At 37.1% G+C, this 22066-nt stretch overlaps 2 protein-coding genes across 4 annotated transcripts in view; both read left to right on the top strand.

The window, feature by feature from the left end:
* The first annotated feature begins 222 nt into the window (after positions 1-222).
* On the top strand, positions 223-8125 carry LOC126376631 (ethanolaminephosphotransferase 1-like). 2 transcript variants are annotated; one of them, XM_050024156.1, is made up of 9 exons: positions 223-548; positions 813-881; positions 1499-1657; positions 2461-2614; positions 2886-2994; positions 3952-4109; positions 4491-4671; positions 5279-5455; positions 6191-8125. In XM_050024156.1, the coding sequence occupies exons 2-9, from the start codon at positions 863-865 to the stop codon at positions 6254-6256; spliced, it is 1023 nt and encodes a 340-aa protein (XP_049880113.1). In that variant the 5' UTR covers positions 223-548; positions 813-862; the 3' UTR covers positions 6257-8125. The 2 variants fall into 2 exon arrangements, with proteins under 2 accessions (XP_049880113.1, XP_049880112.1); XM_050024155.1 differs by having other exon boundaries at positions 1489-1657.
* Positions 7142-22066, top strand: part of LOC126376528 (eyes absent homolog 2) — a 58098-nt gene continuing 43173 nt past the window's right edge. For both annotated transcript variants that reach the window (XM_050023980.1, XM_050023979.1), the window contains exon 1: positions 7142-7277. The gene's annotated coding sequence lies outside the window, so the exon portion shown is untranslated. The remainder of the gene's footprint in view (positions 7278-22066) is intronic.

Here is a 22066-nt window from a genome sequence, read left to right as displayed (position 1 = left end):
TTCCATAAATTTTATGCCTGTCAATTATCCTTATTTCCTTTTCGGCGGATAAGAAAATGACAGGTATAACATAAAATAAAATTAGATGGTGTGTATTGGATTCAGCACTATTATATCTAAGCTTACTTAATATTAAACATGACTTCACATACAAACATAAATGTCATTCATTAGGGAGCAAATTTTATCAATATTATTACTTACTTCTTATCTTCTGTAGTAATCAGTCGTACGAATAACCGGACAGAACCATAACGCGTTTTATTTTTAAATTCCACATATTAAAATTTAAAAAAGTATTAATAGCTATGAAGGTTATTCTAAAATAAGTCCCTATGTCGTAAGGTTTGAAATAATATTAAATGATGTATGTAAGGTTGTTATGTGTGGTTGAAATTGTTTACAAAAAATTTTAACAGTGTACTTATTGAGTGAATTTACAATAAGAGTGACAAATAAAGTTGATAAAAATGTTAGGGTTCGTATCGAAAGTGTTTAAATATAAGTATTTATCAAAACAGGATTTGAAAGGATTTAGTAAATATAAAGTAAGAATTATTTCACATTAAATACTTTTGGAATTATTTCACATTGAATACATTTGAAATTATTTTTAATTGAATACATTTAGACATACTGTCTTCCTTAATTACCGGACAGAGGGCAACAGTAACTGTCAGTACCTACTATTCAGAGGTACTCTACTCTGTCTGACGCGAGTGGGATGGCGCCCAAAGTAGTCTATTTGAAAGCCGTACTAGGAGATAACCATTACAGGGTTTGATTTAGATTTTATCTTTTTATTTTTTCAGTACAGTGCAATAGATACCAGTCCCCTAAGCCAATATTTAATGCATCCGTCATGGAATACAGCTGTAAAAGTAAGTAGTGTAAAATTAATATTAAGCTCTTGCTAAAGTGACAACTTTTCTTATGTCTAGCCACACAAAGGCCATTTACCTTGTGAATAGAGTTTAACTTTACTGACAGAAAGTACCTACTAATGCTACTCTCATCTGAACGTTTATTATTGACAAGCACTTGATATTTTATCCAGCAGATATGCTTCAGATATCAGATAGTTTAATCACTTTGTGATCACTAGTTTGGCTAGAAAGTAAAATGATCCTTGCTTCGGAAGGCACGTTAAGCCGTTATATGTAAGCCATATGTAGTCGTGACATGAGCAATGTCAGGGGACTTTGGCAGCTTAGTAATAACCCTGACACCAGGGTTGATGAGGTTGGTATTCCACCTCTCAGCTCACACGGTAAGAAGAAGATAGTTTATTAGTAGTGTAATAAGCTTAAATAATCTAAAATATTTATTATTTGCCTAAAGGTTCCGTAATAAAGCTCTTTTTACGTAACTTTTGCGCCTTTACTGCCGGGAACGTTCCCAAAGTGGGAACACTACATCACTGAATATAAATTAAGCTATTTCAATGTTTATGTTATGTTAATAAAAAGTATATTATGATGTCCATAGTTCATTCCAGACAGCATAGCTCCGAACCTGATAACGTTCGTCGGGTTCCTCTTCATGGTGGCAGATGTAGCCGTGCTCACCTGGTTGGACTATGACGGCACAGGGAGCAATGTACCTGGGTGGGTGTTCACTATGTGTGGGACCTTGCTGTTCCTGGCTTATAATCTCGGTGAGTTTATTGTACCCTGGTACTTTCTCTTCGAGTTTTGCGACGGAGAGGAAGGTTCTTGGCCAAATTGGTGATATATTGTTTTAAGTTTACGCGGTTATTATCACGCGCGGTCGCGGTTTGTCGTAGTGTTTCCGGCCAAGTAGTTAATGTCATCAGCGGCAAATCTACAATAAGTCACGTCAAAAAAAAAAATGTCGTAGTGAGTTTGGTGCGAGTTCAGATGGTTCCGAATATTCCGATATCAAAAACATAAACAAGCGGCAAAGAAAGAGGGTAGACAGATGTGTCTGCCCGTAGAAAATTATGGATCTACCTACTCCACTCCAATCTCATCAGTCATCCCGTGATCATGGCACTTGCAACAGTGTCGAAATATCGGGAGTCTCATATCCCCATTTTAAACGAGGTAAGAACCCGTTATTATGTGTTCAAATTGGTGATGATGAAGTAACATAAACCCTCCTACTTCCTCTTACTGCATGGCACAGATATCCCCACAATCATCCGGAGGGGCTATGGAGCATACTTAACCAAGTTGCTCCAAAGCGGGTTCCTTTGGTGTTTTACGGTTAATAACTGAGACCAACGGCTTAAAGCCCTCCGAAGCACGGAATCATCTTACTTTTTCGTACAGGTGATTCAAGCCTGCAAAGTCCTTATCGAACAAAGGACAGTCTCCCTACGTGATTTCAACAAATCGAACCCGGACCAGATCGTGAGTCTAACGCTCTAACCACTACACCACAGACGCTGTTCTGTGTAAGCAAATAAGTTTTGAGTTATTTCCTTTTCATATCCAGACGGTATAGACGGCAAGCAAGCTCGCAAGATCGGGGTTTCTGGCCCTCTGGGGGAGATGTTCGACCACGGCCTGGACTCTTATGTGGTCTTCTTTATCCCCTACTGCCTGGCTTCTATCTTCGGGAGGGATGAATTTTCGCTGCCACCACTCAGGTAAGAGAAAGTAGCATAGATGAGTAGAAAGAAGATGGAGAATAGTTTTTTTCCCCAACGTTCCTAAAGTGGGAATATTCCCTGAAACGGCACATCACTGGGTATAATGTTACCGTCACAATTAGAATTTTTACATTTTGAATTTTTACATTATGTATTTTAAAATTTTTGCGTTTCTAATTTATTAAATTTTTATTTTTTTATATATTTATGTATATACATATTTATATATTTTGTTTATTAATAAAAGTAATGTTGTTTCACTTTCCAGAGGTTTCCTAGTAATAATGAGCATAACCCTGAATTTCTATGTGAGTCACTGTGAGAAGTACAACACTGGGACTTTGTACCTGCCGTGGGGGTACGACCTCAGTATGTGGGTATGTGTGTAAAACAAATCTAGTTTTAATTTATTTACTTAATCGGGTGCCTCATAGGAGGGTACAGAGAAAGGGACGGGTACAGGCCTCGAAGGAGAAGGCATAACGACTTGGCTTGGCTGGGTTGACTTTCGCTTGCTGTAGGAACTGGCCGGAGTACGCACAGGACCGTGAAAAATGGAAAGAGGAAGGGGGCATCTTTACCCAGCAATAAGATCTTATAGGCTAGATTAAGACTTAATTGAAAAAAATAATAATACAATGTTACCATCTGTTGCATTGCAGTGTATCTTTCCCAGAATTCCCAGAGATATTGGAGATTTTAACGCTAAAGTGCATAAGCATTTGCTAAGACCAAATTGTTTAAGAAAAAATAAAGAAACTCTACACCTGTTACCTATTTTTTTTTATTAAAAATAGGTTTGCGTTTGACCACAATTTCACCCAATGACCTGACGATGTGGCCTAAGAAGGTACACGCTTACCTAGTAAATGCCTATACACTCTAGTTTTGAGGAAGTATATATATCCTTCCAGCCGTATTCGGCCATGGCGACAAGTCTCCAATCTAGGAACGCCTAAGATGCGCTCTCATATGGCTGACGTAACCGATCTTAGCAGTGAATGTACGGCCACATTCACACTGCCAGGACCTCTCTCCCCTATCAGTTTCTCTAGGAATCTCTCATGTCTGGCATTGTGTATGTAAAACTCTTAAACTGTGTACTGCACAGGATTGCCATACATCAGTGCCTAATGAAAACGAATCATATTATCCTTCGAAACCCCCTCACCAGCGGCAATCTATTATAGGTACATACATATTTAAATGGTGTGCTCACATGCCCGCTATGTGCGAGGATCTTTCCCAAGAATATTGGTTATATAAGCTACATGTGAGCACATGAACGTCGGAGTGAAGCAATCTTCATCATCACTACACTATATTCTCACCAGGTATCATCAATACTATTCGTCATCGCAGGCGAATGTGGCACTGACGCGTTCAAGTTCTACGTCATCGGTGATGTCACCTTCATTCAGGTCTTCGAGGTGGTCATCCACGCCACTGGCTTCCTCACCACACTACCTATAGCCGTGTATAATGTTTACTTGTGAGTATTTTGTAGTTTAGAGTCATTAGTCTTACAACTCACACGAAAGAAATAAAAGTATTTTCTAATGTAGGTATGTCGCTATTGTATAAATCATGTAAATTGTCAATCTCGAAAAATAATCTGTTGGATGTTGCTAACAGAAATATTGATGCGCTCAACTGTTTATTGTTTCGGACATAACGGAAAATTATTGTGCTGTATATCCTCCTACGATCCAGATTTCTAGACATAATAGGTAAACAATGAGGTTTCGATTTTAAAAGGACTTTGGTCCTTTAAGCCATAATGGTAAGTGCACCTACTCAACTTACACTGCAATTATACAATGTACCACAACCGCCATCACTTAATCGACACTTCTTCATCTACTTTCCTCAGATCTTACAAAGCCCGTACAGGTAAGTTGTACCCTCTGCTAGAAGCGCTGCGCCCAGCGTGGTCGATGCTCATGTTAATAGTAGCCATCACCACGTGGGCGGTGTGGTCGCCCAACAACGTGCTGGAATACGACATGAAAGCCTTCCTGTTACTGTATGGCACCTTGTTCAGCCACATTTCTGTAAGTATTTTACATTAACCGAACACTGGTATTTATGGTGTGTGGTCACTGCTAGGTGTCATTTCGACATTAGGGGGGTTAAAAAGGCCACGAATTTTGAATTTAATAAATTATTTTTTAAAGGATTATATTTTGGGAGTTACAAAGGCTACATCAAAGCAATTCATCCAAAAAAGCAATATTACAATTCGACATTTGCGCATATAAAAGTAAGTGCGCAATGCAAACAAATGTCAAATGCCTATGTAACCCCAAAATATAATCCTTAAAAAATAATTTATTAAATTCAAAATGTATTTACAAATAACATCATTTAATTTCGTGCTGCTTTCAATAAGTTAAAAAACACCTACCATTTATTTTATAAATTATTGTAAAAATAAGCCTCTTTAAAATTATAGAATAAAAAAGTAATTATTATACTCTTTTACAATTTTCTCGTAACATTGCAGGTTCGTCACCCGTTAGGTAGAGTTAAAAATTCAATATTGCCAAAATAGTGACATTAACAATCTAAATCATAAATTATATTTTTGTGTACGTTTTCATGGATCTTTCGTATAGTGTGCGGTTCTTTTGATCTGATTTTTGATTTTCATATTTTCAGAGTCGCCTGATAGTGTGCGAGATGAACGGACAACGCTGTTCCGTGTTCTGCCCGGTAGCCTGGCCGCTGCTCGTCGGTGTTGCCATCTCACTCTACCACCCACAATTGGAGCTCTCTGTCCTTTATTCTCTGCTGGGTGCCTCTCTTCTCGCGCATGTGCACTACGGCGTTTGTATCGTAAGTTTCATTTCTAATTGGATTTGATTTTTAACGCTTGTTTCCTGATCGTTCGATTGCCTATCTAGATCTTATCTGGCAGGTATCAGATATTTACTAGACAGATAATTTATCAGATAGTTGATATAGACAGTGGCTTATACCCTTAGTTTTAATGAATTTGATTTTAGTATTGTTAATGACAGTACTGACTAGCTTGGCACATAAAATATGCGGTGAATGTAGAGTTTCAGAAACAGATCTGCACATTAATCGCTATCGTGGTAAATATAATGCTAAAAGCGTACCTACCTAATATTTATTTTTTCAAGACAAATTTCTACTTGTCTTAATAATTTCGATCAAGTCTATTTATTTAAGGGTTAAAGATTAGGTACAACGTTTACGCAATGGCATTTTCAAAGCACACTAAGTATTCTAAATACTTCCAATTAGACTTATATCATACCATAAGCTCAAATCCATCGCAAGACTGATATTCGTTTTGATGTCACTTATTGTGGATTTGCCGCGAATAGTATTAACTATCTACTTGGCCAGGAAAATGGGGAGACAAGACTAATAAATAATATTAAAATACTTTATTTTATAAAATAGAGATTTAACTTAGTTTATCGTTCTTCTTTCTTATTATTGTTAAAAAATTATAGATAAGTATATAAATAGATAAAGATGTTAGACAATATTGCGTCACAGTTGCGTTGCTTATCCTATGTTTTTTTTTTTATTTCACAGGTTCGCCAACTATGTGAACACTCCAATGTCAGCTGTTTCACAGTTCCTAAAGCAAAAACAAAATAAAATTTCAGTTTGTAAACATTATTAAATATTTATTTATAAGTAATCGTTTTAATTAGGCATAAATTTCAACATGTATTAATTTAAAATTTATTGTAGTTTAAATGTAAAGCCATTTAGTTCAACTTTAATAATAATAAAATTTTGTACAATTTTTAGCAAATATTTCAATTATTCTAATGTACCTACTAATATAATTTAAAAGGCACTTCCAAATACCTTACAAAGCACAAGTATTTGCGAACCTGTCTTCCCAACTATCCTGTTAAAAAAACATTCAGGTACTCAGCGAAAATATGACACCACGACACAATCTAATTCACAAAATAATACGTAATTTAATATAGGATAGCGAAAAAATGAGCAATCCAACATCGCAACGCGAAAAGCTGCGCAGCCTCCGCTACAAGTGCAAGAGAGACAGCTATATTTGTACAAGCGCTGTACACAACTCCGTCTTTAAATTATACGTTCTCATAGCCTTGTAGCGCTTCGGACGTTTTGTAGAAGGGCGGATGTTATGTTACGCCCTGTCGCATTTTTAACTTTATGTCGTAGTATTGTTCGTATATTGTCGTTTGGCTGATGTTGCGAGTTAGGGCGTTTCAAATTCGTTGAGAAATTTAGTAATGGGGGGTGCAAGACATGGACACCGAAGTCGGGGTTTAGAATTTCAGTACAGCTTCGGATAGCTACGAAGCGCTGCTTTGTTAGTTGTCCAATTGTTTACCGTATTTTTTTTCTACGCGGCTATTATCATGTATGAAAAATTGTAAACCGGATCTGTTTGAAATTAAACGCGACGTTCGAAAATTTGAACTTTTAAATACTGGACGCGATCTATTGTATTCTTAAATAACCTTTAAAAATACTTTTAAAACTATAAAACTTAAGAAAAGTGGACTTGGGAGACTTTTTACAAACAGTGTGACTTTTATAGTGGTTTGTGTTACGTTAAAAATCGCTCAAATTTTATTTTTCGTTTGCGTGTATTGTTATGAAGACGTAAAAAAATATAATTTAGGTAAGTGTGGTGTTTGACCGAAATTTGAAATTAACCGTAACATGAAATTTTGTGGTGGTGTGGATATTGGCATGAGTCGATTTTGAAAATCAAACGCATGCATTGGATTGGATGATTTATACAAAAATAATTGAAAACAAATTGAGGTGGCTTTGCAAAATTACTGAAAAAGTAACTTTTAAGATTAATTTTACGGTACCATGGTATCATTACGAACATTTTACTTTAAGAAATATATTTTAAATTAAAATCTACCTAATTATGTTGATATAAAAATTAAATTGTTTTGCGTGCCGTCGTTTAGGATCCGTCGGAGATCATTTTCTTAAGGATGTTGTAAGATTCTTATTTAAAACCCTTTTTAGGTAAGCTCACAGACGAATTGAATAGATTGACACTTTATTTTTCATATAAAATTAAATTAGTTATACACAAAATGATTTTAAAACCTTTTAACGAATGACGGCATTCTCTCCAGCCAACATTTGACTAAAGGGATGTAGGTACGGTGACGAGCATTAATATGTATACACTTTGGTACCATGTCACATTAACTTTTTTGACAAATTGAACTGTAAGTCTCACTAAATGTCAAATATGTTAGTGCGACAGAGTACTAAAGTGGGTACATTATATTGCACATGACTGTACCTACCTAAACCAATCTACTTATAACGTTTACCTATTTATTTACCAATTATTCTTAATTTAAAAAGTAAAAATAAATACCTATAATAGACCGCTAAATTCAAACTAAGAACTTGTTAATTTTGTATTCAATTAATTTATTTTAATAATTTGTAAATTAGGATGTAACTTTCCGTAAAAAATAATAATAAAAAAAAACACTTGGAATTTCACTTACTAAGATCCTGACACACTACTTTCGCTTCCTCCAGTCTCATCAGACTTTATGCATGTTCTCCGGTTTAGAGTACTCATGACCAGTGATGTGCCATTCCCGGGAATATCCCCAAAGTCTGAATATTCCTGTTGAATTAACTCTTTGATCTTCTTCTATCGTGTGGGTTGTGTGGTGGATTACCAACCTCTTCAACCCTGGTGTCAGGGTTATTATTGAGCCGCTAAAGGCCCCTGACTTGGCTTATGTAACGACTACTTACTTACATCAGTAAGTAGTAACCGGGACCAACGGCTTAACGTGCCTTTCGAAGCACGGATCATCTTACTTTTTGGACAACCAGGTGATCAGCCTGTAATGTACCAAACTAGGGATCACAAAGTGATTTTTGGGATATGTCCCCACCGGGATTCGAACCCGGACCTCCAGATCGTGAGCCTAACTCTTTAACCAATAGACCACTAGAGGCTGTTAATCACTAAATTAATTTGTATTATTCGCTTTACATAATTCTTTCACCGTGTAGAATCGAACAGAAACTATTATGTTTATGAAATACCTCAATATTTTGGAATCGGTACATCGTAGACATGTGAAAAGTAAAACATTCGACATCGATTTGTAAACATTATGTCGGCCGATTATTTCAACTTTTACATTAATTTTACACTAGAACACTCATCGGTCAAATTAAGTAGGTACCAACGTAAAAATGTTAACTGAGAATATACGTAAGTAACGTCATCCGTGGTCCAGTGGTTGAATGTTAGGCTCAAGATCCGGAGGTCTTGGGTTCGATTCCCGGTGGTTCGATTCTTATCTTATTTACCTGCAATAAAGCATTATACAGTAGAGAACAAGAACATACGCTTACGACTATATTAGTGGAGTCAAAGGTAATTCCATCGGAAGATGAACAAAGCCTTAGTAACCTCGCTTCACCAAGCTTTCTGTTTGACCAACGTGATAGTTGATGACCGTATCGCTGTAATAAAGAATTAAGTACATTATAAAGAATTAAGTATATATTTAAATTACTCAATTGCATAGCAATATTTTATGTTTATTTATTTTTTTAAAGAACGTCTAGGGCCCTGTGCCGAAGTTTGTCTTGCAGCTTCTTATCCCCGGTTCTTGGGAATTAAATATATCCATCCCTTCCCGTAAATTTTGCCCATCATAATTAATTGGAGCAGCTGGGGGGTTAAAATGGCCACATCGCAGCAATTCATCAAACAAAGCAATATTGCAATTTGACATTTGTTTGCATTGCGCACTTAGGTACTTTTTATATGCGCTAATGTCACAATGCAATATTGCTTTCTTAGATGAATTGCTTCGATGTGGCCATTTTAACCCCCCAGCTGCTCTAATGATAATTATGATCGGCAAAATTTACGGGAAGGGATGGATATATTTCATTCCTAAGAACATGCCCCAAATACGCTACTTACTGTTTTTTTGTTGGTTTGCATCAATTTAAGGGACTTACCGACGCTTTAGACAACTTTCACATTGCTGACTTTCTGAGTCCAACTTATTCGCAGCGTGCGACGGTACAACTAAACTTGGCTCAATAGCCAAGCAATCTAAGTGCTATTCTTTCACTTCTCTTGAACAAATTCCTTTTCCTAAGCACTGTATATTTTGTAGCGTATTACCATTATTTTATTTGTGCAATAAAATGTATCGTATTGTATTGTATATTTTAATATTTTAAACAAAGCCTGCTAAGTGATCGTGTGCCGACGCGCGGTGTTCCGCGAAAATGGCACGTTTAGACTTAAAACCCTTTAAGCCTTTAGTTTTAGCCCTCAGGTCTTTAGTCTTGAGTCTTTTTAGTCTTAGCACCCGTCGAGATTGTTTAGTTTAGTCAAGCGTAGCGCGGGGTGCCTAGGGATGGGATGCGACATATCGATATTTAAAAAAGTCGAGCTGAGTTAGAAGCGAAAAGCGATGCAGCGAACCATTTAGTACAGAACGAAAGGGAAGGCATTATTAGAAAGTTTTAATAATTTAATGGTGTGTAAGCGGTGGAAGTAAGTGACGTGAGGTAGGTATGTGAGGAAAAAATCTTCTGTTCCTGGTGCGTAAGTCTTTTAAATCTTTCGCGAAAAAAGATATGAAGCTTTTAACATTTTACGCACGCAACAAACCACATTCTGGACTAATTAGGTATTTGACTGCATCAAAGATAAATTATGAAATTTTAATCTAGAAATAGAATCCAGTCTATAATGTTCAAAAATCAATCTCATTTTACTTTTCGACTTATTCTCGAATTTTAATTAAGTAACAATGAGTACGACGTTTGAGCGCTTTTTGATGACGTCACAGGATGGTATTTACATACAAACTCCAAAGAAAACTTCCGTTTTGACGTTTCGTAGAAAGTATCTCATTTGACTAGGTTGTCAAGACATTCGATTAGTTAATACATCGTGGAAAAAGTTCACGGTTGTCACAATCGTATAAGTAACTACTAACTCGACTGAGAAAGTATCGACAGCGCATTCTACCACAAGCCACCACCACGTGAGCGCATTACGTGAGTCCATTATATCGATAATCGATATGATCAGTTTCCCACCACTACCCGGCGCGTGTGGAGAGGACACTTAATAATAAAAGTTAAATATCCTACAGTCCCTCTCTTTGTCTTCCACTCGGATAGTGTTACAGGCTTCATTGGTGACCTGTCTAGCTTACCGACCGGGGATCGACCCTGGACGTGCGCACTCTTGAACCGACTTAAAAAAGAAGGAGTAGGTATTTTTTTTTTCTGACTACGGCGAACAGGAACGGTTATTAATTCATGCATACTTACGCATCACGCGCTTAATTTCTAATGGGGTGGCCATAGCCTATCTAGCAACGACTTATGGTACGATATATTAATATGGATTTATGAACATAAAGATGCCTGATGTCCCGGGTATTAGCCGTAAAACACCTTCGCCAACCCGCAGTGGAACAGAATGATTCCGGTTGGTTAAAGGGAGACCTGTGCACAGCAGTAGTGGGACCTATTTATGATTTATGATAAAAATCGTCAATTTCATTTCTTATAGTTAGTAAGCGGTTTAAACAAAAATGAAAAAAAGAAACTATAACGATAGTAAGCTTTTCGTCTTTCTCCGTTCAGAGCAGTGGTCAAAGTTTAAAAACCTCTCAATACAGATTCTGTATACACAAATCCCGCGCATGCGATTTACCGCGCAAGCCGTCGGCCGCATACTTTTTTTTCGGATTTGGTATTCGTGCGCACAACACCCGCATTGTATGCGCGTGCGCCGCCACTTCCAAGAATGATTTCGTTGAGCGAAAGAAAGAGATACACATTCCAATTTCGAGTGCGACAAAGTGAGAGGGATGATGGATATTAATTTTGTTTTTCTTTTCGTTAATCTGTGGCCACATGTGGAGATGGTGGCGATTGTCCTTGGACCTTACGGTCAATCTTTCTGGTGTTTCAGCTCTTTTATTTTGAGACTGGGTGTTATTTTAATTAATATGTTGTCTCCTACTTGTTTATGTGGGTCGTTATGGGTCTGGTATCGAATCTGAGAATTGGATGAGATATGACTGCGCGAGTCGATTTGTAAGGTGCGTGGGGGACTATGACAGATAAGTCTGAAGGCATACAGGGTTGTCCTTTTGAGGGTTATTCCTTTTGAAGTGAGCGGAACGTCTTCAGATAGCGGAGAATAAGTTTGTTTTTGGCCACAATCTTACCACCACCTGATTGTAACTGAAGATGTGGTCTAGGATGGTACACCCATCATCATTGGCCTCATCCGTCTACTGTAGACGATTCAAGGAGTGTCTGCAAAGCATTGACCAAAATGGGGATGTCATTAGAAAAGGTTTAGTACAGTCTACTATGAATGGGCGTGCATGGTTGAAACGATTGATGAATGTGGAGGTAGCAAGAGAACTGTGTCAGGATCGAAGCAATAGGAAATAGGCGTGAGTGTATGTATGTCTGCGAGGCATTTTAGTTCGTGACTGTATAGTTCAATAAGGGAGCGGCAAGTGCATTCTCGGCAGGAAAAGTTGCGGTGGATGGAGTTAAACCACTCCCATGTCTTCCCCGATCCTCCAAAACCTGGAACCAGGCATCCAGGGAAGGCGGCACATGCTTACATAGCAAATGCATTCACTCTAGTTATGAGAAAGATTGAATCTGCAGAGAGAATGTGGGGACGAGGTACTATGCTATCGGCTCAGTAGTGAGTACAGTCATGAGCAATATCATGTACCCCCTTTAGAACCCTGTCGCACTATCACTATCTATAAGGGGTTATATTTGACATTTAACCCCTTAAACGCCGGAACGCGGATCTCGACCAGACACAATGTAAAATCTATTGTGTCTGGTATCTCGGCATATGAGAGGTTAATGAGACTTTGAGGTTTAATTTGTCAAAAAACTTAATGTGACATTGTTTCAAAGTGGTAAACCCATCATCATAGGCCTCGTCTGTCTACTGTAGACGATTTAAGCAGTGTCTGCAAGGCGTTGACCAAAATGGGGATGTCATTAGAAAAGGTTTAGTACGGTCTACTATAGATGGTCCATATTAGTACTCGTGACCGCACACCAAGGCATTGTGATCAGTACACTTGAATAGTACAACTGACCGCACCTCTCTCTTCTAGCAGGAGGACCTAAAAGGTTCTAATAACTACCCGGGCCACTTCCACAGATTACATTCAAGCATAATCATTAGTCAGGTATATCTAGATGCTACTTTATTTTCACTCCGGAACCCTGGTACCGGACTTACACCAATGAGTTATTAATTTATCTTAAGTGCAGTTTTCACTAACACAGTTGGCTCGACCATCATAGACGGCGATACGGCTCACCAACTATCACGTTGGCCAAACTGAAAGCTCGGTGAGGTGTTAGTACTTAGTTCATCTTGCGACGTATTTACCTCTGAAGCTCTATGACGAGCTTAAGTTATGTTGTATATTTTATTTTTAAACTCACTTGCTAACCTCGGCTCATTGAGAAGGCTCATTTGAGCTTTCGTAATATTTCGATCTTTTAATAACAATATGCGATCTACTGTGTACCTAGGTACTCTTCACCTATGACATATCCGTGACCAGCTAGATAGAAAGGAAGTGAAAAAATATTAAAAAAAAAAATGTTTATAGTCGTTACTCACGAAAATAACGTCATGTCGTCGACCAAATACCGATTGAGTTTAAACAAACACATCCGTTAAAGTGCGAACAATTATTACAAATTAAAGGTTACTATACTATACTGAAGGGCGATACTTTGTTATTCCTAGAATTAGACATAGGAATGAAATTCATATGCCTCCAAAATGAAAAAATGTGAATTACATGTCTATATGTCTATGTTTTCTATTTCTGGGATTCCATAGTCTCTGCGTATCCCGGTGGGAAATAGGCGTGAGTTTATGTATATTATGTAGGTATAGGAAATTTGGAATTTTTTTTTTTTTTTTGATTACTTGTGGCTCTGCCCACCCCATTAGGGATTACGGGCGTGAGTTTATGTATGTGTGTATAGGAAATTTCGACATAAACAGACTACTGTCACCGTAACTTCTTTGCTAGAGTAGCAAGCAGTAATAAGTTATACCACATTTCTTTTCTTCTGCTTATAGAACTTCTGTCTTTTTGAAGATTTCTTCTGAGAATCTGTTTTGTCTATTATATGCGTTAAATGTCTAATTGCAATATTGCTTTCTTTAGATGAATACGTTAGTTTCCAAATAGTCAAATAAGTTTCTTTTTACTAAACGTCAAAACACGAAAATACTATGGAATTTGTATGAAAAAGCAACCTGTGGTGTCATAGAAAACCGTGTCAAAATGTCGTACTTATTATTCGATTTTTCTTTATTAAAATTCTTAAATAAGTTAAATAGAAAAAATAAATCTTTTTGTTACCTTTAGATCTGTCTTTATTTAGTACTTAATCAGAATTTCATAATTAAATTTTGCCCTAAGAACCTACCCCGTGAGAAACATAAGCGATCCCCATTTGTCCAAACAAGTAGTTAAAGCCATATACAGCAAATCTACAATAAGTCACGTCAAAAAACAAAAAGTGCTTTTAAAAACTGTAAAAATATTTAAATATTTAAGAATTGTTAGGTAGAATTGATAATTTCTTTAAAAAAACTTTTCACACTTCAACAGTGCAAAACTTTTTCATTTGTTAAAACTTTTAGATGGCATTTTTTGTCACTTTTAGACTTTCTTTATTTAGTAGTTAATCAGAATTTCATAATTTATCTTTGACATAGTAAACGATCCTCTGATTTGTTGCTCTGTCCAATTTGGAATCACATGGATGAGTTTAGGAATTCGTATCTGACAAAGGTGTTTGACATGTGTGTTCTGATCATTTGTGTTGTGCCTTGTGGCTCTGCGCCATTGATTCACTGACTACTCTGCGCAATTAGAGATAACGGGCGTAATTTTGTGAGGTCAATTTTGTCATCAAATTTTGATTCGGTTATTAACTGACAATCTTTTATTTTTCTTAGTGTCGAATTATCGATGGCATAGAATAAAATACACAATTTTATATTGCACAGAAGGGACACCGTACACAGCATTCGAAATATTCGAATTTCACGTCATCCCTTCGTTCATTCGTCATTCTAGTTTGGTTAGGACATTACAGGCTGATCACCTGATTGTCCGAAAATAAGACGATCCATGCTTCGGAAGGCACGTTAAGCCGTTGGTCCCGGTTACTACTTACTGATGTAAGTACGTAGTCGTTACACGAGTCATGTCAGGGGCCTTTGGCGGCTCAATAGTGACCCTGACACCAGGGTTGATGGGGTTGGTAATCCATCTCACAACCCACACGATAGGTAGAAGAAGACGTCATTCGGATACATTACTTACCTAATTCGAAATTTGACCTGCTGTTACAAACAACCTTATTTTACACAGACACCACACATTGACATTATCGTACACGCGTATCTGTGTGTATGACGTCTGACACCATACGATTCAAGTCTAAACTATGTTCGAGGGGGGGTGAGGTAACCCTACTTTAGACGGTAGTGGGGAGCGGAGAGTTACCGTTCTATACATATACGTATTATATTATTCCTTATCGCTAATAGGTAGGTCGGATGTTTAGTCTATCTTACCATTCGAGCATACAATATCTTATGCATATTTCATAATAGTTATAAAAAGGAGTAAGTACTAACCTACCTAAGTGTTTAGGATTTGAACAAAATAAGCATCTAACGTTATCTGCCTGAGTTTTGATATAAGTACGATTAAGTTTTATCTTTTCGCAAATTACAAAGAACAAGATAGTGAGCGTAGCTTACGTCGTCAAACTGATAATATTCAAAAGAATTTTGTAACACAATAATAATTATAAATTCATATAGTGTACCAGGCTCCCAAAAATGTGTAAGAGGCGACTGGCCAGCTGATTACGATCAGTCCCTTTCAACATGCTTGCTTATCGTAGCATCACGGCCATGCCTTCAACATTTTTTGTGCGCTAGTGTCCTGGTACCACGATCTATTTTGTTTGTAAAGGTTACATAGATTATGTCCAGATTACAATGAAATTAGGCAGATGAATGTGTTGTTGGAAGGAGTTAGTGGCATTGCTGTTTGTTTCAATCGAATCGATAATCGTATCTTTCTTTATCTATTGTTAGCCTGTATAAGTACATAGGTAATGATACGACTGGACCTATAGGTAGGCATATACCTCTAAATACAATGTAAACTTGTAAACAGCGATAATATCAGGGGATAATATAACAAACATTGTCATGAAAATTATGATCTGTATATAAATTAATGTACCTACATAAGCTACATTACATAAGTAAAGTATGTATGTTCTACGTGTCTGTCTTTTATAGTCCAACATGCTACATTTTAGTTATTTTAATCATGCTACGCAAACATAAAATCTCGTAAAGTTTTAATTATTGATACTAAGGTATAAGAAGAAACGAGAGGTGACTTTGTCACCTTAGTGAAATAACTGTAGCGCATTTAATCCCTCCAAATTTACCTTACTTTTGCCGCAATACAGCACGACCTATGGGCAGACTATAGAAATCAAAGTGCATTCCACTTGCTCGGGTTATCCGTGCGATTGCGTCGTTGTTTACATAGCGCCCATATCGAGCGGACACCTCGTTTTTCTGCGCGCCTGGTGGTCGTCAACTATGATGAAATCATCGCCATACCATTATTAAGAGACTTTAAAGTTTTAATTAGGTACTTAGATTTTTTTATATTACTTATCCATAAATGAGAATCCAATAAAGTTGCCACCTTCCCCAAAAGCCATGGCGGATGGTATTAGGGTATCAAAGTTAGCATAATATAATTATTTCCTAAAAAAAATAATGAAATATTAGTTTGTACTGAAAAGAACCTAAAACAAAACACAAACGAATATTTGTTTTAAGTCATTTTAATCGAATTCTTTCTTTATTCATTTTCTTTACAACCATAGAGTTTTTATTTCTATTTAAGTTGGAAGTAACCGTATTCGAATTACAAAAATATTATCGTTCCTAAAATTAAATGCCTAACAAAATCCTGTCACGTGTAATAGGCAACAACAACATACGGAAAATTGTTTATTAAGTACATAAATAGATATGCAGCATTGTTTTTATAAGTAGTTGTATTTCAAACCACACCGACATTCTACTAAGACATAGAGTCATGTTCAGTCGACGAGGACAGTATGATTCCAAGAAGGTACTTACGTCTTTTTTCAAATAACATGCATTTTATATTGTAATAGGTTCTTAGGTTTTATAATGCATGATCGATTAGGGTTGAACCCCAAAAAAATAAGTATTATAGTAAATGTATATCATCTCGGGTACAAAATAGAAAAATAGAAATACACAAAATGATCACGATGAAATAATTTGTAGGTACTCGCATGGTTGACATGGTAACCCTAGGACTGGTGACCATAATTGCGAATGGTGACCAATTATTCTTTTCTTGTATGGGTTGTGTGATAAATGACTGATTTCGTCAACCCTGGGGTCAAAATAACTATTGAGTATGTAGTCGTCACATGGCTCATATGACGACTACATACTTATTTAGGTATATAGAGGTAGAAGCCGTAACCCACGCATCATTTTTGGACAATCGGTTGAGCAGCCTGCCATATCCTTAATTCCTAACCAAATTAGGGATCACAAAGTGGTTTTAGTGATATGTCCCCACCGGAAATCGAATCCGGGACTATTGAATAATAGAGTTTTCTATCACAAACAAGCAGTTTCACAGTTTTCAAGCATCCTTTACATTATTTTTAAGAACTAAAACGAAATCTCGAAAAGTTGCCTTATATTATAAAATAAGGAATAATACTACGTATAGAATGGCAACTCTCCGCTCCCCACCAGCGTCTGAGCTAGGTTTACCTCACCCCCTCTCGAACACAGTTTAGACTTGAATCGTATGGGCGTCATACGTCACACACACAGATGCGTGTGTACAATACCGTCAATGTGTAGTGTCTGTGTAAAACGAGGTTGTTTGTATGAAGTGTCCGGGGTGTGCTTATAGTGAAAACCACGCAAGCGTCTTTTACAAAAGTCTCATTAGGATGTGTGTGATTATTGTTAACAAAACCTCTCAATAGACAAGCAAGTGCAAGTGCGGCACTGTTCCCCAAACGATGGAACATCTTACATCGTGTCCTGCGTGCCCGAACACCTGCACGCAGGAGGATCTGATGAGCGCTGCAGATAGCGCCATACTTGTTGCCAAGTTTTGGGCCGATACTATTTAGTAGAGGAGGAGCTCGGTGGCGCAGCGGTAAACGCGCTCGGTCTGCGATTGTTGAAGTTAAGCAACTTTCGCAAAGGCCGGTCATAGGATGGGTGACCACAAAAAAAAGTTTTCATCTCGAGGAAGGCACGTAAAGCCGTTGGTCCCGGCTGCATTAGCAGTCGTTAATAACCACCAATCTGCACTGGGCCCGCGTGGTGGTTTATGGCCCGATCTCCTTATCCATCCATAGGGAAGGCCCGTGCCCCTGCAGTGGGGACGTTATTGGGCTGGTGATGATGACTATTTAGTTTACCATCGACACGATAAGAAGAGAATAGACAAGCTAGTTTCAATCCAGGTAGAAAATTGTGGTCTCAATTTTCTCCCGGAATGAAATTAATTGAAAGAAATCAAGGTTTTGTCGATGATAATCACATCGGAATGTGGTTTTTCAAAAATGCGCTTACGTTGTGACCACATGCAGATTCGCTTGCATATTGTATTAGCTATGTATAATGGTCCCAAGACGTCTCATAAGATAGTTTCTCGGAGTGTTAATGAAAATAAATATAGATTAGATAGTATTACTGGAAGCCTAACTTAACGGATGAACCTGACAATTAAAACTAGTGTTTCAAATTCAAACTTTCAAACTTTCCATAATAAATATCATTACATTGAAATAAATAAATTTAAAATTACAATTACATTGCATTAAGTTACATAATATCACATATTTAAAATCAAATTAATTACTCGAAATAAATAAAATATAGGTACCCATTATGTTTATTATAGGATAAATCGAGGCTGACTGACTGAAATACTTTGTGTCTTATGGACAATAGCAAAAGGTGAAAAACAGATTCGCCAAAAAAATAAAATAAGTATTATTTTAACTTTTTTCTGAATTCTTAGCAGGCCTTTCCTTCATTGCCGATTTCTTGGTGGAGTTGGATATTACATACCTCGCTCCCGAACTTTCCGAAGCCGCCTCTACATTTATATCGTATTGTCATTGGTCTGTGCCATAAAGACTTACTTATTGTAAAGAAGTCGTTTGTATTATTTACTATTTGTAAGTAAATTCATGGTACCTATTTACCCAAATTAAAAAATGCAGATTATACAGCATTTTGTTCCACAAAGTAACTTGTACAAATAAGAACATAACACATTTCACAAGTCCAAATGTGTTTTGACACTTCAAACTGTTTTGCATGTAAAATACATTGCACTTTAAACACGGAACGTTTAATGCATACCTTGTGTCTTGAGCCCGTTTACCTAGCTCATCTTTGGCTAAGATAAGATCATTATTATCTTTGATGTCCTAGTAGATGGAGCAGATCGATAACCATTTAGCAAGTGAATTTATGTCGATGTTCCTAGACTGTGGCTTGCCTATCCAGTCTAACGAGACAATACTTACATTACTTATGATACCCCAGTACGGTCTGCGCCACACGCGGCGAGAATTATAATATCGGGGTTTCGATCGATACATTTTTTTTTGACGTGACTTATTGTAAGATTTGCCGCAGATGGCATTAACTACTTGGCCGGACAAATGGGGAGCGCTCACCCGGTACAACGATTAAGACAACAGGCCTGAGGGTGCCCAGTTCGCACTCTCGGCTCAGGGCGTCGTCTGAGAGGAAAAATATTTGAAAGAATTAATCGACCCTAGTGGGTCGTTGGCGATAAGCGCTGATTGAGGGAAATCGTCGACACGCCGGCGGGGTCGGTATCGGGGTCCTGAAGTGTTTGGTGTCGCGAGTTATTTGGCTGCCTCTATGGCTAGAGTAATCGGGTCGTCGGGATCCTATATGACGTCTTTCGGACGCCGATACTTTTCAGTACCGTCGCGCTGGATGCACCCGAAGCCGTCTCTATATTATACCTATACAGCGAGCTTAATAGCGTTTTGTTTGTCAACTTGTTATAATTATTATTCGACTTCTAGCTCTTTACCTCAAACACGTGTACGTGTTGTATTATTTGTTTAAAATTTTTACTTGAATGTTGATACGCCTGCAATGGTGTAACATACGTTCATTGTCCGTTGAATTTTATTTATGTATTTTTTTACCGATGGTGTATCTTAAATAAATAGACTGTTCTACCTTTCATGTACTCTTAATTAAATAGCACCATAATTTAACAAACTAGACAGAAAACTTGAACAATTTGGAGATTATTTTGTTTCAAAGAAAGTTGTTTGGTTTTAAATCACTGTTTTAGATTTAATTGGTCCGAGTTAAGAGACTTGTAGGAATTGTTTGTACAATCAACCCTGGGGAAGTTGTCTGATTGGAACAGTTTATATTCCGCCTTCTCAAATTACTTGGTACTATCTGTTTTCATTCTGTACTTGGTGTTATTTTTATGTTTTTATAAGTCTTTACAATACTAAAAAAAATAATGCCCAAAATGTAACTTTCAACACAAACATTACAATAAAATAACCCTGACACCAGGGTGGATGAGGTTAGTACTCCACCTGAAAACCCACACGATAGAAAAAAGAAGAATATAATAGGTAGACACCTACGATATTATTCAATAAGTAAGTAGTTAGAAAAAGGACGGACGGAGAAAGTATTGTTAAGGTACCTATATTAGCATTTTTTCCCAGGATATCAATAATCCATTTTAGCCCGGTAGGTACATGCATGAAAAATTAAATATTATGTTTGGAATTTTCTTCCATCTCATGTAGTTTCGACAATATTTAGAAATTGACGTAAAAATTAAAGAAAGAGAGTAAAAAGCCTGGATAATTGGAAATGTGAAAATTTTCCTTCCAGCGAGATATTTTTCTGAACGTACCTATCTGATGTACACACACAGTACTTACTCACGATTTTCTCGCCCTAAAGCCTAAAGGCGTTGTATTGCGTTAATTTCATGCTTGAATAATAGTGAGTTCGGCAATGATAGTAACCTACGAATTTCGAATCAGTTTGGCGGGCGGAAGGGGCGTGGCATCAGCTGGGCGGCGCTAAGAGGGAGATAGGACATCGCGTTCCCAATTCAAAATTTTACATCTGCTCGCGGATGCTCCATTTTTTTTAATTTATTCCGCGAGCTTTTATGTTGTTTTTTTTTTAATTTTAGGGTATTTAATAGTGATGTTTTTTTTGTACCAAGGTCTTTTATAATGGGGGCGTATAATGATAGACATTTTATATTTGTGTGGGATAGTTCTGTAGGTAGCTAGAGCCTTGGTAAATCAATTGCTTTTTTAATACAGTATCTATCGCTATTACCTAGTGTATAACATAAATATATTGTAGATAGAAATTCACAAAAATAAACAATTGAAACTGAAATGTGAAATTTGGAATGTTAAGAGGTTCTATGTGTATTTAGCCTGATATAATGGGTAGGTAACTATCTAATTAGTATCTTGCATTGTTTGACGCAACATTTATATAATATAGTGTCAACAAACTACGATTGGTTGATAAAAAAGCATTATTGTAAGTACTTGAAAAATTACATCAGCATAATTTACCGAAACCACCAAGACAGACAACAAAGTAGTATCGTGACCTAAATAACTCCATGATATAACTAACTATATAGGTACGTACCTAAAGCTGTTAACGATGAAACGTCGATACGGTATCATTCGATCCGATATCGCGCCAGTCAAAACATGAGTACTTTTTGCTGCTTATGCGACCTTGGTACCGGCATTGACATTGTATCGAATTTGGGCAACAAGTCAATTTGATTGGAAAATTGACCACAAATATTTGACCGTATCGGATGATTATGGGTTTGGCTACTCCAAATTGAATACTACGCATAATAGTAGCTACTTTTAACTATGTAGATTGATTATCATGTGTTCAGCGGTGAAGTAAAACATGGTGAGGAAACCCACCCCTGAGAAGTGTGTTTTGGAGGTATAAGACCTAATTATTGGGCTGCTTTTCGCAGGTTGAAAGGTTAGACAGGCAGTTGCTTCTGTAAAATACTGAGCGTGACAAATCTTCAGGTTAGGTAAGCGGAACTTGTGAAAACGTGATATCGGTAGGGAGATGATGGACTGCGAAGAACATAAGTGACTATACGCAATGTTTTAGCTAATATTAGGTAATTCTTTATCACATTATTA

Source organism: Pectinophora gossypiella, chromosome 21 (assembly GCF_024362695.1).
Source record: "Pectinophora gossypiella chromosome 21, ilPecGoss1.1, whole genome shotgun sequence".
In the NCBI taxonomy this organism is placed as follows: Eukaryota; Metazoa; Arthropoda; class Insecta; order Lepidoptera; family Gelechiidae; genus Pectinophora; species Pectinophora gossypiella.
Note: the sequence above shows the minus strand (reverse complement) of the source record. Positions and strands in the feature narration are given on the sequence as shown.

Excerpts from the sequence above, each read along its gene's own strand:
- LOC126376631 (XM_050024155.1), top strand. The coding sequence starts at position 471 with ATGTTAGGGTTCGTATCGAAAGTGTTTAAATATAAGTATTTATCAAAA. Across the intron at positions 2,995-3,951 it reads GGTACGACCTCAGTATGTGG|GTATCATCAATACTATTCGT; the intron begins GTATGTGTGTAA and ends TATTCTCACCAG. Across the intron at positions 5,456-6,190 it reads TGCACTACGGCGTTTGTATC|GTTCGCCAACTATGTGAACA; the intron begins GTAAGTTTCATT and ends TTTATTTCACAG.